Source organism: Sturnira hondurensis, unplaced genomic scaffold, assembly GCF_014824575.4.
Source record: "Sturnira hondurensis isolate 20B ecotype Veracruz unplaced genomic scaffold, ASM1482457v3 Scaffold0017746, whole genome shotgun sequence".
NCBI classification, from domain to species: Eukaryota; Metazoa; Chordata; class Mammalia; order Chiroptera; family Phyllostomidae; genus Sturnira; species Sturnira hondurensis.
In genome coordinates, this window is record NW_028090377.1 from 470,181 (window position 1) to 487,094 (window position 16,914).

General features: G+C 43.6%; 1 protein-coding gene and 1 pseudogene across 1 annotated transcript in view; both read left to right on the forward strand.

The window, feature by feature from the left end:
- Nucleotides 1-16,914, forward strand: part of CLPB (ClpB family mitochondrial disaggregase) — a 147,308-nt gene that overhangs the window by 47,792 nt on the left and 82,602 nt on the right. Inside the window, exon 4 of the mRNA XM_037068592.1 lies at nucleotides 5,825-5,928. Coding sequence (XP_036924487.1) covers nucleotides 5,825-5,928 — 104 coding nt within the window. The remainder of the gene's footprint in view (nucleotides 1-5,824; nucleotides 5,929-16,914) is intronic.
- On the forward strand, nucleotides 11,976-12,906 carry LOC119002618 (L-lactate dehydrogenase A chain-like; annotated as a pseudogene).

The window sequence follows — 16,914 nt, forward strand, 5'->3', positions numbered from 1 at the left end:
TTTGGCTGCTTGCTTCATTTGTGGTCTGCTGTTCTGCCTCAGCCTCTAGTCCTTGCCATCTGATTTGGTTTCTGACTCTCTGCCTCGCAGTCTTTGGCCCCTTGGTTCTATTTTGATTATGGACTTCTTGGCACTCTGCTTTCTCTCACCTGGCCAGTCTCCTACTCTGGTTCTGCCCTGATGCAGCCCACAGGTCCACGAAGTTATCTTGGTCACCAAAGCTAACCATAGTCATATAGCCCTCCAGTCTGATTGGGCTGATTTCTCCCAGAAGGGCCTGATCCTCATGGAGCTCTGGGTTGAATGTACATGATGGCTGTTAAGTGTGAAGCCTATTAGCTATCTGCTGAGGTGCTTGGTGCCGTTCTTGGCCACTGAGCAGCCGTGGTTCCATTAGTTCTAGCTATATCCCACAGTGGGGCTGCTGCCTTTTGCATTTTTATTAAAAGTGGAAGGAGTCTTCTCTGAGGTTGCAGATTGAGTCACTAGCCTAGATGCTTGCCCTCTTTGGCCTTCAAGTTTGTGAAGTGAATTGCCCATTTGGGCAATTTACTGCTATGGGTTTAGCAGCTCCAGGCCTGAGTCTAGTCACTCTCCTCTCCCCATCCTGCCAGACCACTGTCTGCCCTCTGGGGCCAAGGGCAGCATACTTGGTTGCTTGGACACGTCTTGCAGCCTGCAAATTAGACAGATAGAATCAATACTCATGAACCTAGAGAGGCCCAGGTACCATAGTTAGTGACACTAGTTGCCTGGAGGGACAGCCTGCCATGGAAGGGGACATAATTGAATAGTGATTGGATATAACATCCGAGGATTAACCAAATTATGTCCCTTTGAGTTTAGATCGACAAACCCTTCTCTCTTAGACTTTAAAAGCAAGCTAACTTGTTCAGAATATAGAAGAGCTGCCTTCTGAATATAGGAATATGCCAGCATGAGTTCTGGAAGTGATCAAGTACAAATCTGATGTGTACTTTGACCCAGACTCATGTTATTATCACTAGGATTATATGGACAAAGGGATAAGAGCTCATAGTTGTGGAACTCCATCTGTGTCTCAGGCACTGTGGAGTTTTACATACTTATCTCATAACCATACTTATCTCATAACCAGATGGTAACCCCCATTATTCTGGCAAGAAAATGGAGTCTCAAAGGTACCCCGTGTTGTCTAAAATCATTGTCAGTACATGGTAGAGCTTTGATTTGGACCCAGGTCTCACTGTGCTGTTTACAAAATGGCATGCTGTCTTCCTAATTTAAGTGTCTCAGTTCATACTTCTCTTGACTTCCCCGCAGCCTAACCACAGGGTCAGGAACAGAGAAATGATAATTAATGTTTGTTGAGCACTTACTATAGGTCAGTCACTGTTCTAAGTACTTTACATACATTAATAGCCATGTGAACCAGATACTCTTATTATCCCTGACAATTATGACATTGCAAAATGATGATTTTCTAGTTTCATTCTTCTTTCTACATTTTATTACTTGTCATTCTACAGTAAGGAAGAGATTCCCCTTCTCCATTGTGACTTATTAATTTATTTTCAATACAGACTTGTGGAATCTTATTTTACTCCATGGTTATAATCCATAGCTGTCATTATTCACCTTGATGCTTAGATTGTCCCAGATTTTAAAACCAATGTACTTAAACTCTCTATACTACCTTTTTGTCATATATTATTCCTCACTACCTTCAGTTAGTTTGCCCATCTATAATCACCCTTTTGTACCCTCTTTTGAGAACCTGACAGACTCTGTTATGAATTAAATATATAGGCTTTAACATGGATTTTAGCTGCTTAGAGGACCTTTTCATTTCTCTTTGGGATCTTAATCCATATCTTGAATAAATTACCTGTGACAGCAGTCCACTTCCTGCCAGAAGATCCGTTTAGGGAAGGTGAATAGACACGGGAGACTCACCTGACTGTGTTAGATCAGATGTTAAAGAACTTCAACTCTGTGGGAGATGGATTCTGCTTCTTTGACTTACTGGTGAGGACTGTGTGTTTGTGTGAATGGGTATTATTGAAATTCATTCATCCACTCAGCAAATAATTGAGCCAATAATTGAGTTGAAGGAAATGAAATTCAAACCAGGTGGTACAGGGGAAACAATCAACACTGCTGGTTACAAATGTTAAAAAAACTAACAGAAGAAAAACAGAAAGACTATATTTGTGCTTTTTAACAGTTAGACAATAATTTTTTTTAAATTCTTGTTATTTACATCATCGGAAGCATTAACAGTATTGGAAGTCATTAAGCAGAAGATTAACATATTCAGAGAAAAAAACAAAGGACATGAGTAAGGGATTTGTGAAAAAAGAAACTCAACTGACTGCTAAACATTTTTTTTTCTTTTTGAAACATTTTTTTTTTTAAGTCCAACCTCGCTAGAGGAGTTCTGGCTAAGACGGAGGTGTAGGTAAGTACACTTCGCCTCCTCACACAACTGAAAGAAGGCAACAACCAATTTAAAAATAAAAAAACAACCAGAAATGCCAGAAAATCGAACTGTATGGAATTCTGACAACCAAGGAGTAAATGAAGAAATATTCATCCAGACCAGTAGGAGGGGAGGAGACGGGCAGCCCAGGTGGAGAGGACACATGTCAAGGCAGCAGCTCTCGGACTGGGCAGTCCCACATTTGCATGCTGATAAACCAGGAGGAACAACTAAGGAGTGAAACAGACCGAGAAACCCAGGGTTCCAGTGTGGGCAAAATAAAGCCTCAGAACCGCTGGCTGTTAAAATCTGTGGGGGTTGTGGCAGCAGGAGAAACTGCCAGTCTCTTGCAAGTGGAGCAAAAGCTAAGCAAGTAGCATTGTTCCCTCTCTGACCTCTTCCCCACATGCAGCACCACAGCGCAGCAAAGTGGGTTACCCCACCCTGGTGAATACCTAAGGCTCCGCCCCTTACAATGTAAAAGGTGCACCGAGACAAAGAAGTATGGTCCAAATGAAAGAACAAATCAAAACTCCAGAAAAAGAACAAAGCAGTGAGGAGGTAGCTAACTTATCAATGCAGAATTCAAAACACTGATAATCAGGGTGCTGACAGAATTGATTGTGGCCACAAAATAAAGGAAGCAGTGAAGGCTATGCAAAAGAAATAAAGCAAAATATACAGGGAACCCACAGTGAAGGGAAAGAAACCAGGACTCAATTCAATGATTTGGAACAAAAGGAAGAAATAAACATTCATCTGGAACAGAATGAAGAAACAATTCCAAAAAAGGAGGAGAGGCTTAGGAACCTAAAGGGACAACTTTAAATATTCCAACATCTGAATCATAGGGGTACCAGAAGGAAAAGAGGAAGAGCAAGAAATTGAAAACTCATTTGAAAAAACAAAGAAAACTTACCCAGTCTGGTGGAGAACATAGACATACAAGTATAGGAAGCTCAGAGAGTCCCAAAGAAGTTGGACTCAAAGAGGAACACACCAAATGCACATCCTAATTAAACTAACCATGATTAAAGATAGAGAATCTTAAACGCAGTAAGAAAAAAGGAGACAGTTACCTACAAAGGCGTTCCTGTAAGGCTATCAGCTGATTTCTCAAAAGAAACTTTACAGGCAAGAAGGGGCTAGAAAAAAGTGTTCAAAGACATGAGAGGCAAGGACTACATCCAAGATTATTCTATGCAGCAAAGCTTTCATTTAGAATGAAAGGGCAGATAAAGTGCTTCCTGATAAGGTCAAGTTAAAGGAGTTCATCATCACCAAGCTCTTATTATATGAAATGTTAAAGGGACTTATCTAAGGAAAAGAAGAGATAAAGAATATGAACAGTAAAGTGACAAACTGAACTATCAACATCTGAACCTAAAAAATAAAAATGAACTAAGCAAACAAGTAGAACAGGAACAGAATCACAGAAATGGAGACCACATGGAGGGTTATGAGTAGGGAGGAAGAAGGGAGAAAAGGTACAGGGAATAAGAAGCATAATTCACAGGCACAAAATAGACAGGGGCATGTTAAGAATAGTACAGGAAAGGGAGGAGCTGAAGAACTTGTATGTACGACCCATGGACGTGAACTAAGGGGGTGGAAGGCTGGAGGAAGGATGGGGTTCAGGGCAGAGGGGGTATAAAGGGGAGGGAAAAAATGGGACAACTGTTAAGCATAATCAATAAAATATACTTTAAAATATTAAAAAATATAAGTTCAACTTCACTAGAAATCAGAGAAATGCAATTTGAAACAGCAATGTAATTTCATTTTCTGTGTTATCAGCTTAACACATTATGAAAAAGAAAACACTATTTTGGTGAAAGGAAAGCACAGCAGTTACTCTCCTTCATCCTTTACTAGTGAGACTAAAAATTGGTACAATCTTACTAAAGGTGATTTAGTAATACTTATTAAAACTCTTAAAAATGCTTATACTTTTGACCATGAACTTCATATCCTAGGAATTTATGCAAAGGAAATAATCAGAGATAGTGTGTAATTGAAATATTTAAAAATAATCTAATTGTTGTACAGTACAAGATTGGCTGAGTAAAGAGTAGTCTATAGTGGAATACTGTGCAGTCACTAAAAATAATGTGATAGATATTTAAAACATGAAAGGTATGTGTGTATGTATGTTTATGTAGGGCTTATGTATGGTCTCATTTTGTAAAAAAAAACAAAATATATAAAAATTGGAAAAGCTGGAAGGATGTTTTCTTCTTGATTATGTACATTTCTGAAGTTCCTATAGTGAACACGAACCCTTTTTTATTAGGAAAGAAGAAATATTCTTCTTAGGAAGAATATGTATTAGGAAAGAAGAAATATTATTCTTAGGAAATAAGAAATATCCCTACGTAATAGAAGGGAAGCTAACACACCGAACACTCCCTGGGTCAAGCACTGTGCTTCGTGCTTTATAAATTTACCTGATACAACCTCACAACAACCTGTGGAGGCCCCTGCCTCTGGTCCCACTCCCTCCAGTCCACTTTCACGCAGCCACTGGAGTGATTCCAAAAGCAAAGGCTTGGAAGGAAACACACCAAACTATAAATAGTGGTTACCATCGGAACTTAGATTAAGAAAACAAATGTAAGGGGAGACTTTCATTTTTAATTTAATATTTCAATATAGTTTTATTTTTTTAAATATGTGTATCTTTTGAAGTGGGAAGGAAAAGCCTATGTTGTCACTTCCCCTTTAAGCCCTTCAGTGGCCTACCTCATCTCCCAGTGGTCTCCCCGTACACTCTGTTCTCCAACTCTGCTTTCTTTAAGTGAAGCACTGTATTCTTTTTCCTCTGGGATTTGTAGATGCATTGGGTCCTCCCACTTTACCATCCCAGATCTGGCTATTCAGCCTTCAAGTTTTCAGTACCTTAAATACCACTGGAAGGCCCTTCTTGATGTCCTCTCAGTTTCCCACTGAAAATGGTACTTCCTTCATCATAGTCTTTTATCACACTTCACTGTAATTTTGTGTTAAGTTGTTGTCCTTTCCAGAAGACTGTGAACTCCATGAGGGCATAGACCCTGGCACCTACAATAGTGACTAGAACATAGCACTGGATAAATAATTGTTGAATAAACACTGTCATTTGTAGTTATGGAAACTGAGCCTTAGAGACGTCTTAGATACTTGTCCAGAAACTTACTCTCAGCCAGGAAGTTTCAGACCCAGCTTTTCTACTTCTGCCTTTGACACTTGCAGAGTTAATGTTCTTTCCACGGTACCACCTATGAGTAGAGGCACATCCAGTCCTCAAACATGCTTCAGAATCTGGGTGTCTACTTCCTAAGCCTTCCCTGCTGCTGACACCTCTGTCTTTCTGATTTCTTCAAGTGTGGTGCAGGTCCTGCTTGCTGCTGGTGCTGACCCAAACCTTGGGGATAATTTCAGCAGTGTTTACAAGACTGCCAAGGAGCAGGGAATCCATTCTTTGGAAGGTAAGTGCGGGCTACCCTGCTGTTCTGAGCACTCACTCCCTGTAACTTCCAGGCAGCCTTGCTCTGTGCCAGCTCTACCAGCAACCCAGAGAGACCTGCAAGTCCCTTATCCTCTGAGAACTCATGGAACAGATGCCCTTCACAGCCCTTTGGGCTTCTATAATTTATGTCACTTCAGAAATCTTGGGGAGTAGCCCTGGCTGCTGTGGCTCAGTGAATTGAGTGACGGCCTGTGAATCAAAAGGTCCCCGGTTTAATTCCCAGTCAGGGCACACACCTGGATTGTGGGCCCGGTCCTCAGTTGGAGGTATGCAAGAGACAACTGATTGATGTTTCTCTTGTACATTGATGTTTCCCTCCCTTTCCTTCTCTCTAAAACTAAATAAATAAAATCTTTTTTTAAAGAGGTCTTGGGGAATAAATTAGAGGCCTGACTTCGTGAATGGGGTGAAGGTGAGGGGAACCTTCTTACTGGTGTTCTTGCAAAAGCACCTCAGCCTGTGGAGCCACAGGTGAGAGGACAGTGGGGAGCAGGTTTCCATAGAATAATTGAGGCAACTGCGTGGAATGTGGATTTGTTCCTTCTCTACTTGCTGCAAACCTACCCTGTCCCATCTCTGCCCCAGAGCTGGAAAGCAGCCTCACTGGTTTCCTCAGCCTCAGAAATTCCTCAGCACTACTCTGAATACTGCTTTTTTCCTCTTCCTATATGTAAAATGCAATCCTATCTCTGGGACTGGCCCTTTAACTTACTGTGTGACCCAGGACAAATAGTGGGCCTTCTCTGTGCCTTGATGTCTGTGCTTATAAAATGGGGTGGTCATCAGTGTCTCCCCAGGGTGTTGTGGAGGTGGTTGGTTGGGCTTCTCCAAAAGAAAGTGGCAGCGTGCAAGGCCTACCATGTGACCTACCAGGGCTTGGTCACATGTCTGTTGGAGGTTATCTGGGCAAGTCAGTCTGTGTTGCCTCTGGTGAGTAGTTCATCAGAGTGGGGTCTAGAAAAAGGCAGGTTGCTTTGGCTGCAGACAGAAATGAGTATTTCATATTTGAGCTTTGCTTCTCTAGACTGGCCTCCTTCCTGCCCATTATCCTGTACTACTTGCAGAGGCTGAGATTTCTTTCTGTTTCTAGCAACAGAGCAGCTGGGCAGTGTCTGCTTTGGGGTTGGCAGTGAGGTCAGGGCAACTGACAGCTATGCTGACCACCCGAGGGTCAGAACATTGACCTGGAGGGAGGTTCAGCCAAGGGGACCAAGAGCTGCTGGGGAAGTTGCCAGACTGATGCGAGTGTGGTAGCCCAGTGGGTGGAGGTGTCGTTGCTGCTCCAGCAAGTTTTCTCAAATTGGCAACAGGAGGGGAATGTCAAGAGCATGAGAGCACTGCTGCCCGGATGCAGTGTAAAGTTGCCCTTCCCCTCTTTGCTTCTCTACACCCACTTTTTCTTTCAGGCTCCATTGCTGCAGCTAGTTCCTCCACAAAGCCTTTACTGTCCTTGGCAATCATTGCAACATGCTTTCAGCTGCTGTTTTGAATGTTCTATAAATCTTGGCCTTTTTTGTGGTTATTTGAACTCTCATCTGCCCACGTCTTTTCTTTCCTCCTCAGCTGACAGGTCCATGTGCAGGCCATGACCTATGCCTCCTTGTAGTCCCCACTGAACTGGAGGAATTGTGTTAACTTTTATGCTTCAAACAAGAGTTTCGTGAGCACCAAATTTGCCCTGTATTTACAGCCTGATAGGAGACACAGCTTTGCTGCTTACCTCTGTTGTCTTCTCTGTTCAGGTGCTCTTACCAAATAGCAAGGAGGAGCGTTTGCTGAGAAGGCAGGGCCAAGAGGGAAGGAGTTTTTGAGTGCCTTCTCAGCTGCTCTCAGGATCCCAGCAGGACTCATTGAGCATTTTTGATTTCGTAGACTCAGAGCTGGGAAGCCATATAGTCCAACGTCTGCTGTTGCACCACCTCCACCCCTGCATTCAAGTTTTGTACCCTTGTGTTCTAATAGTTCTGTCCAGGTTGATGCTTATAGTCAATATTCTAGATCATTGGTCAGCAAACTTTTTCTGAAAACAGCTAATTACCATTTTAAGCTTTGTGAGCTCTTCAGTCTCAGTTGTGACTCCTGAGCTTGGCCATTGTGGCACAGAAGCAACTGTAGACAATGCACAGTTGAATGTGCTTCCGATAATACTTTGATTACAAAAACAGCCAACAGGCTGGACTTGACTCATTGTCTGTTGTATACTTGTTCTAGATATTTTCTCCTTCACTTCTTCCCTTCATCCCTTCCTTCCCTCCTTTTTTCTCTTCTCTCCCTTCCTCCCTTCCCCCTTTCCTTCCTTCCATTTGAATTAAAGATTAGCACATAAAGTGCATGATGCCAGGGATCTTATCTAACTCAACAGTGCCTAAAACCATGTCTGCTTCCTTCCTTCCTTTTTCTTTCTTTTTTTTTTGGTCATCTCCTGAATCTTTCCAACTCTTTATGTTGGCCTCATACGTTCTAGGTAAGTAAGTAGGTAGGTAAATAGACAACAAAAATATTGGAAATGGTCATTATACCCATAATGAAATAAAGATAAAAATATTAGGAGTCTCTGCTTATTTGGCATGTCCTACAAATTTAGTGAACAAACTTTCTATGGACTCCTTTGTTCAAAATTAATAAAAAAATTCTTAGTGATCACATTTCTAACATTATTGTTGTAGACACTTGAGTTAGGCAGGATCCTTGCCATCATGTACTTTACATGCCAGTCTTTTTTTCTTTCAAGATATTATTTATTTTTAGAGGGAAGGGAAAGGAGGAAGAAAGAAAGGGAGAAAAACATTGATGTGAGAGAGAAACATTGATTGGTTGCCTCGTACGCACCCCAACCAGGAACTGAACCCGCAACCTAGGAATGTGCCCTGACTGGGAATCAAACTGGCAGCCTTTCAGTTTGCAAATCAATGCCCAAACCAACTGAGCCACAGCAGTCAGAGCTCGTGCTAATGTTTGATTGAAATGTTTATAAGGATTCTGTGAAAGTGTAGAGCTGCACAGCACATGATCAAGATGATTTTGAAGCATTATTCAATGTTCACAACTGTAAATCTGCCAAACTTAATCCTTTTCTATCCTTCATTTCTTTATCATGTCCACAAAATTTTAAGAGCTTTCCTCAGCTTTCTTGCTAAAATAAAACTATGTTTAGCATTTGTCATATATTCCTGCCCAGGAACTCTTTCCCAAGAGGATGTTAGGTTATTCTGGCAAGGTCTGGTGTCCTCCCTAGGGAACCCACACTAGTGCCTAAGTATTTAAGAATTGTCAAAAATTCTAGAAGTTTTTGTCAGGAATCACTGATAAGCTCATTGTTCTGTAGCTTGTAAGATCTTCCTCTCTCTTCACTTCTTTAAAAAAATTCCAGACTACCTTTGTGTATCATGGTTTACTGGCAGCTCATCTGCCTTCCCCTGGTGTATCAGTTTGGGTGTGTTCTGTGTTGCATTCACCAACTGCGAGAACAAATGTCGGAGACTTTCGGGGTTCCAAAGATGTTACTTTATTGGCCAAGTTTAACCTGCGCAGGGGCGAACTCTCCAAAGTGTCCAGAGACTCGGTGCCCACAAGGGCTGCAAATGAGAGTCTCGCCAAACGCTTACCGGCTTAGGGTTTTATGGAGGCGCGCAAGCAAGCTGGATACAGAAGCAGATGTGGCGGTTAGCGGTTGGCTCAGCAGCACAATAGGGTTACTGATTATTGGTGAGTTAACTCGTGCACTGGCTCGTGCTCCTTTACTTGATTGGTCAGTTGAGCTCGTGCACAGGGGCGTGCACTGGCTCGTGCTCCCTGAGCTTGTGCACGGGTAAAATTTCCCTCCCTAGTGACTGTCCAGATGGCTATCTGCCTGACTAACCTTGTTGCTCTTACACCACATCCTGGAACACACCCCGCTGTTCGGGTGTGTCCTGGAGCCTCTTTGCGTTAGTTAGTAAAACACCTTTTGCTTCCTTACAGCTATGTTCTGGCTAGTTCCCCTTTGCCCTGAACATTCTGCTCTCTAAATTCATGGGCTCTGTGGCTAGAGAGTGACAGTCCTTTAGTATCATCTCAGGGCTTTCTTCTCCCCTTAGCAGACTAAGCCTTTTGCTCCTTCTTAGCTGTATTTTTCTTTTCTTTTTCCATTTATAGATATCTCATCAGTTCATCCATCCAACCAATACTTACTGATTGCCTACTACATGCAAGGCACAGTACCCAGCTCTTGATCTTTCTCATGGACGAACTAGACAGAAACAAGAGAATCCTGTTATTCTCTTTTCTTTGGATTGGACTGGCTTTTTCATGGGATGTTGTCTGACTTAAGAGAATGTGAGGCGGGTAGAGTAGAACAAGAGGTACGAAAGTCCCCTGCCCGGAGTGTATCTAGGCAAATTCACAGGAAAGTCACATGCTCAGTAAGGTTGGACAGTCCTTCACTTTTGGAGCATAGAGTCAGTACTAAAGTCCGTCAGATTTCTAATAGATATTTTTGTGGGCCTCAGCCTGTGCTAAGTGCTAAAGGGGGGTGGTTAAGTTGTAGTTTGTGACCTTGGCAAGACTTCCCTAAAACCCAGTAATGTATATCCCTTGTCTACCTAATTAGTATTGTACAGATCGAGAGATCGAGTATGTGATGTGTGAATTGTAAAGTGTTCTACAGTTGTAATTGCTTGTTAGTTTTACTTATTTGTAATTCAGCATGCATTTGCTGAGTATCAGGCACTGTGCCAAATGCTGGGCATACAAAATTGAATTCACGTGGTCTAGCCCCTCATCGATGCTCCTAGTCAGGTAAGACAGATCTATGAACAAGGCACCACAGTGCAGAGTGGTAATGCAAAGGGAGGCGTGCAAAGGATGTAGGTAACCCTGATAGAGTTAGTGATAAGCTCTTCCTCACAGCAGGCTGGTGTCTGGGAAGTATCACAGGATAAGTGACTTTGAATTGGATTTTAAAGATGAGTCAGAAGTTACCAGGTAGACTAACAGGGATGAACCTTCTTCCGGGCAGAAGGCGCAACCCATACAAAGACGTAGGGTGGGTAGATGACAGGAGGTAGCATTATCTGCCACAGTGCTGAGAAGAATAGCAAGAAGTAAGAGTGGAGAGGGAATTGGGGTTCCACATGGCAAGGATTTTATAAAGCAGTTCTACGGAAATCACACTGTTTTCTGAAAGCCATCAAAGGATTCTAAGTAGGATTATGCTCAGTTTACATTTGCACTTTAGATGGACCATTCTGACAAGACAATAGATGAATTGGAAAAGAGAGATTAGCAGTGACTCTTGATCTTTAGGGGATGAAGTACCCCCCTTTGAGAATTGGATGAAAAGCTGTGTGTCTCTCCCCCAAAATGCATCTGTCATTTATGGTGATTTCTAAAGTGATGTTTGGGAATGGAGAAAATAGATGTTAGAAAAATGTTAGAGGGGGTTCAGTCTCAGTAGACTGTGCAAATTGGTGGAAAAGGAAGCCCCCATGGAGACACCTTGATTTCTGATTTGGGTGAACAGCAGGTGTGTGGTTCTGGAGTTCAAATGGGAAGTCTGTGGGAGATAGGGATTTAGGAGTCACCGGCATTTGCTTGGGAGTTAAAACTGGATGCGATTGAACCTGCCTAAGGAAAGAAGTTGAAGTAAGAGGGGGACAAGAGGGTTCATTCTTCACTTATCCTCCTTTAAGGTAGGAAGAGGAAAGAGAATTCTGACAAGTGGCATTGTTGGAAGGGCAATGGGCATTGGAGAAGTTGCCTTGTATTCTCTCAAAGAGGCTGTATACCTGTTCTACCTGCTCAGAACAGTCACAGCCTGGAGAGGGAAGAAACTTATGTGCCCTCCTTGCTGAGACTTTGTAATTGGTTTCCCCATTTCTAATGAAATGCTTCTGTTTTGCATATGGCCATGGCTCCTTAATAAGAAGCCTGGTACTGGAGCAGCTGGGCCAAGTCCTGTTCCAACACCATGTGCCACCAGTGCCTGCCCACCATGTACACCCAGTCCCTTTTGGTTCTAAATCCAGTATGGCAACTCTCAAGGATCAGCTGACTGTGAATCTTCTTAAGGAGGAACAGAGCCCCCAGAGTAAGATTATAGTCGGGGTTGCTGCTGTTGGCATGGTTTGTGCCATCAGTACCTTAATGAAGGACTTGGCAAATGAACTTGCTCTTGTAGATGTCATGGACAAATTAAAGGGAAAGACGATGGATCTCCAACATAGTAGCCTTTTTCTTAAAACACCAAAATTTATCTCTGGCAAAGACTGTAATGTAACTGCGAATTCCAAGCTGGTTATTACCACAGCTGGGGCACATCAACAAGAAGGAGAAAGATGTCTTAATTTGATCCGGTGTGAACATCTTTAAATTCATCGTTCCTAATGTAAAATATAGTCCCAACTGCAAACTGCTTAATGTTCCCAATCCAGTCGATGTCTTGACCTACATGGCTTGGAAGATTAGCAGTGTCCCCAAAAACCATGTTATTGGAAGTGGTTGCAATCTGGGTTCAGCCCAGTTCCATTACCTAATGGGGGAAAGGCTGGCAATTCACCCATTAAGCTGTCGTGGGTGGGTCCTTAGGGAGCATGGAGACTCTCGTGTGCATGTGTGGAGTGGGGTGATGCTGCCAGCTTTTCCCTAAAAGATTCTGCACCCTGATTTAGGCACTGATGCAGAGTTCACAAACAGGTGGTTGACAGTGCTTATGAGGTGGTCAGACTGAAGCACTACACACCCCAGGCCACTGGACTATCTGAGCAGATTTAGCAGAAAGTATAATGAAGAATCACAGGCGGGCGCATCCAGTTTCCACCACAATCAGGGGTCTCTATGGAATAAAATAAGTCATCTGCCTTGGTTCCTTGCATCTTGGGGCAGAACGGAATCTCAGATGTTGTCAAGGTGACCCTGACACCTGAGGGGAGGCCCCTTTGAAGAAGAGTGCAGACACGCTGTGGGGTCAGAGGAGCTGCCGTTGTGAGGTCTTCTGATGTGCCGCCTCGCTGTCTAGGCCAACTGGATTTTAGTTAGAGATTGTGCGTGTTGTTCTTCAATCGATCTGTGACTAAAAACATCAGTTGCCTAAAGGTAGAAATAGTAATGGTTCATAAAGTGCTGCATCTCTGTCCTGATGCTGGACAGTACTTGGCTTGTGCAGTCCTAACCTGGCTAGTGTGAAGTAGTTCCACTGCCAGTGTTGTGCACTCCACAGTTGCCCTTCAAACTAGATGTGTGTTCACTGTGTTACGTAACTTGTGGCTCCTTTACCTAACGTGCCTATTCCAACTTTTTTTCCTCCAGTCATTCATCCTGGAATCCAGTGTATAAATCCAGTGTTGCATATCTTGTGCATAACTGTTCTTAAGGATCATATTTTGTGTACTATATGAATCAGATTAGTGTACATTGCTATATAACGTAAAAAGAAAAGTCTGCATATAAATAACACAGCTAGCTAGCCAAGTGTTGTACCAACTAAAACGCCAAGTAAACCTGGAACGGTGCGGGGCGGGGTGGGGGAGGGAGGGAGGGGAGGGGGGCAGCGGGGGAGAAGAAGTAAAAGGAGCCTGCTTAGCTCGGCATATCACAGTGTCTTCCGTCAGTGTTTGTGTTTCTGGGTAGGTTTGCCGGAGTAGGCAATGCAGAAATGTTTGGGGTAGAAACCTTGTTGGCCTGGCTGTTCATTCTGTCCATTCTCTCTCACCCTCAGAGCGGCACGTTCAGAGGCATGACGGTATCATGGAGAAAGGTCAGGCATTGGTGCCAGGCAGTTGTGTTCCTCTAAGCTATTACTAGCTGTGTGTTCTTTAGCAAGTGAATTTCAGTTTTCTCTCGAACATAGCAACCTTTGATGAAGAATATTTTTAAAGATTTTATTTATTTTTAGAGGGGAAGGGAGGGAGAAAGAGGGAGAGAAATATCAATGTGTGGTTGCCTTTCATGCAACCCCACGGGGGACCTGGCCCACAACCCAGGCATGTGTCCTGACTGGGACTTGAACTGGAGACCCTTTGGTTCGCAGGCTGGCACTCAGTCCGCTGAGCCACATCAGCCAGGGCTGATGAAATATTTCTTTATGAAAATAGGTTTTGGCTTAGTGTGAAGCAGGCTCAATACCTGCCTTAGAGGTACTGAGCAACTCACCACTCACGGGGCACTGACAGAGACTAGATGTCTGACAATCAGGGATTCTGTAAAGGGTATTCTTGCCCTAGGACTTTGGATTATATGGCCTTCAAACGTCTGTGTCAGCGTGTGATTTTTAATGTTCTAGAAACTGTGCTTACCATCAGAGCAAGTAATATACTTAAGTAGGATTTTACCCAGGCTTTGAAGGGTGAAGAGGAGGGAGGAGAAAAGGAGATTCTAAGCAGGGGACACAGCTTGAGCAAAGGCACACCGAGGGGACACATGTGGAGAGGAGCATGGGGACCACGGCTGCTGCTCTACCAGCTCGTTCCCTGGTCCTGCCCACATCCCACTCAGTGCCTTGGGTCCCACCCATGCCCACTCCAGGAGAGCTCCACTGGTGGCTGGCTGATGGGTGGCAGGCCCCAGTCCTCAGGTAGAGGTGGCAGTAAATAAGTGGTAACAGAAAACAAGTTGCCCAGCCAGGGATGCCGCTGGCTGCTTATAAGTAACTATTATAAACATTGGGTGTCTGGGGCTGTCAGAAATGCAAGCGAGCACTCTGAGCGCCTCTCATATGTACAATTAAAACAATAAAACACGGCAGAAACGTGGCCAGAGAAGACTATAAATCAGCTTCTCGTCTCAGCTCCAAATGGCAGCTGAATAAAGATGAGTTGTGCAGAAGCTGGATTGGCATAGGGCCCTTCTGGGGAAAGAGGCCCTGGCTTTCCAGGCTGGACCTACCATAGTCATCACTACAGCCCATGTGACCCCCTTCTTACAGCTCTAGGGGCTGCAGGTCCTCACCTGCTGCAGCTGACCTCCCCATCTCTGGGTCTGCAGATGCAGAGACAGGACAGTGCAAGCTGGCGCATAACAAACCAGTGGACAAGTGCCCTGGAATTCAGGAGGTGGTTAGGAGTCCCCACTGCTGGTGATGGAACTGCTCTTTAATGTTTCTCACCCACCCCATGACATGCCAAGGAGTGGTCTCATCCTAGCTCATATGTTTAGTATAAGTTAACCACCCAGCACCCACTGTGTGCCCAGCCCTACCCAGTCACAGCAAAGAGGATGTATGCCCTGGGAGAGCACAAACTCAGACGGGAGGAATAAGGCTTCTAAGGAAATACGAGTTGCCTAGAGAGCTTGTGAAAACAGATTCCTGGGCTCCACTCCCAGAAATTCTGATTGAGTAGGTCTGGGGCGAGAGCTGAGATTTTGCATTACTAACAGACCCTCACTCTTGGAGTAGCATGTGCCAGACTACAGGTGGTACTTGTGGCCTTGTGCTTGAGCTGCTTTAAAAACCTCATTTGGAATGCCTCCTCCCTGAAAGAGATTTTATTTTGCCACTTCAGCTTCACCTGGGTGGACAGCACAGTAGCCCTGACACCTGGAGCCAATTCGGCACCTCTTGGAGGTTCTGTCTCCCTTTTGTAAAATAAAGATTGTTGGGAGAGTTAGAGATAGTATATTTATCCCTAAAACTAGAACATAGAAGGAATCATTGACATAAGTTTCTGTTTTTATATCATCATCATTATCCTCATCATACTGTTGTGGAACTTCAGAGTCTTTGGCACAGCCTCCCAGATGCTCTTCAGCAGTAGCAAACCATTACCAACAAAGAGCGAAACATTATTCAGAGTCTTAGGAATGGCTGTCTGTCACCTAACTGTGTGACCTTGGGCAATTCTTTATCCATCTGAACCTTGATTATCTCATCTGTAGAGAATATTCTGTATACCGTAGGTTTAATATGAAGATAAATTGAAGTACATATGAAAGAACTAACTTGGGAAAATATAAGGCATTCTGCAAATAAAAAGTACTAGCAAAAATAGTAATTAGTAATAATTAAGATTGAATACATTACAAAGACAGTCTTCAACAAGGATCCAGTCAGAGGTATAGATAACAAGAACTACCAGAACTCAGAGAAGACAATCTCTGGCTCAAGTAGTCAAAGAAATAAAATGGTATTTGAGCCTTGAAGTATAAGAAGGTTTAATGGAGGGCCTGTAGGTGGGTGCATTTGGATGTGAGCAGAGAAGGGGTGTGTTATGTTCAAAACATTCAGAGATAGGAAACAAATGAACTTTTCAGGGTGAAGCATCTACACAGCAAAAGATTCATATTATCGAGTTATGAGCAGTTAATAAACTGGGGTCTCTTCAAATGCTTGGACTTTATATCCTTTTGATGGAGAGAAGCCTTGAAGGTCCTAAAGGAGAGGGCACTGCGGGAACTGATTCCTTCCAGGATGCAGATGTGGGGGGCGATAATAAGGAGCTGATGGTGGTGATAGCTGTAGTAGCCGCTGGCAAGTTGATTGATACTATGTGCTACAACCCTGTGATGCAGGCCCTAACGGACATTGAGGCAGAGATTATGCTAAGTACCAGCAGAACTGTCTCCTGCCCTTGTAGAGAACCCAGCAACCAGGTCAGCCTCTGTGCTCCCCACGTGTACTCAGAACCTCCAGCTTGTCCAGAGTCTTAAAAAGCTTGGGAATCTGTCAGGCCAAAAACTGGGCAAGTTACTATTTCTTATAATGTCCCCGACTCTTCCTCATCATTGTCAGAGCCTTGTTGCACCTCCAGGGCCAGTGGTTCTCCATGTCATTTCTTAGCGGTGCTGGCCACTGTGGAGTCACCAGGACAGGCAATATACTGTCAATCCGTCAGGCTTTTTGGTCAACTTCAAGATTAACTGTATCAGCCAGTAGGTTAATTGTGTTCATCCTTCTAGCCCTCCAAACCTGTGTATATATATTTGACTAGGAGAGGGAGATAGACTAGTTGACATGTTTTATTAAAAAGAATAA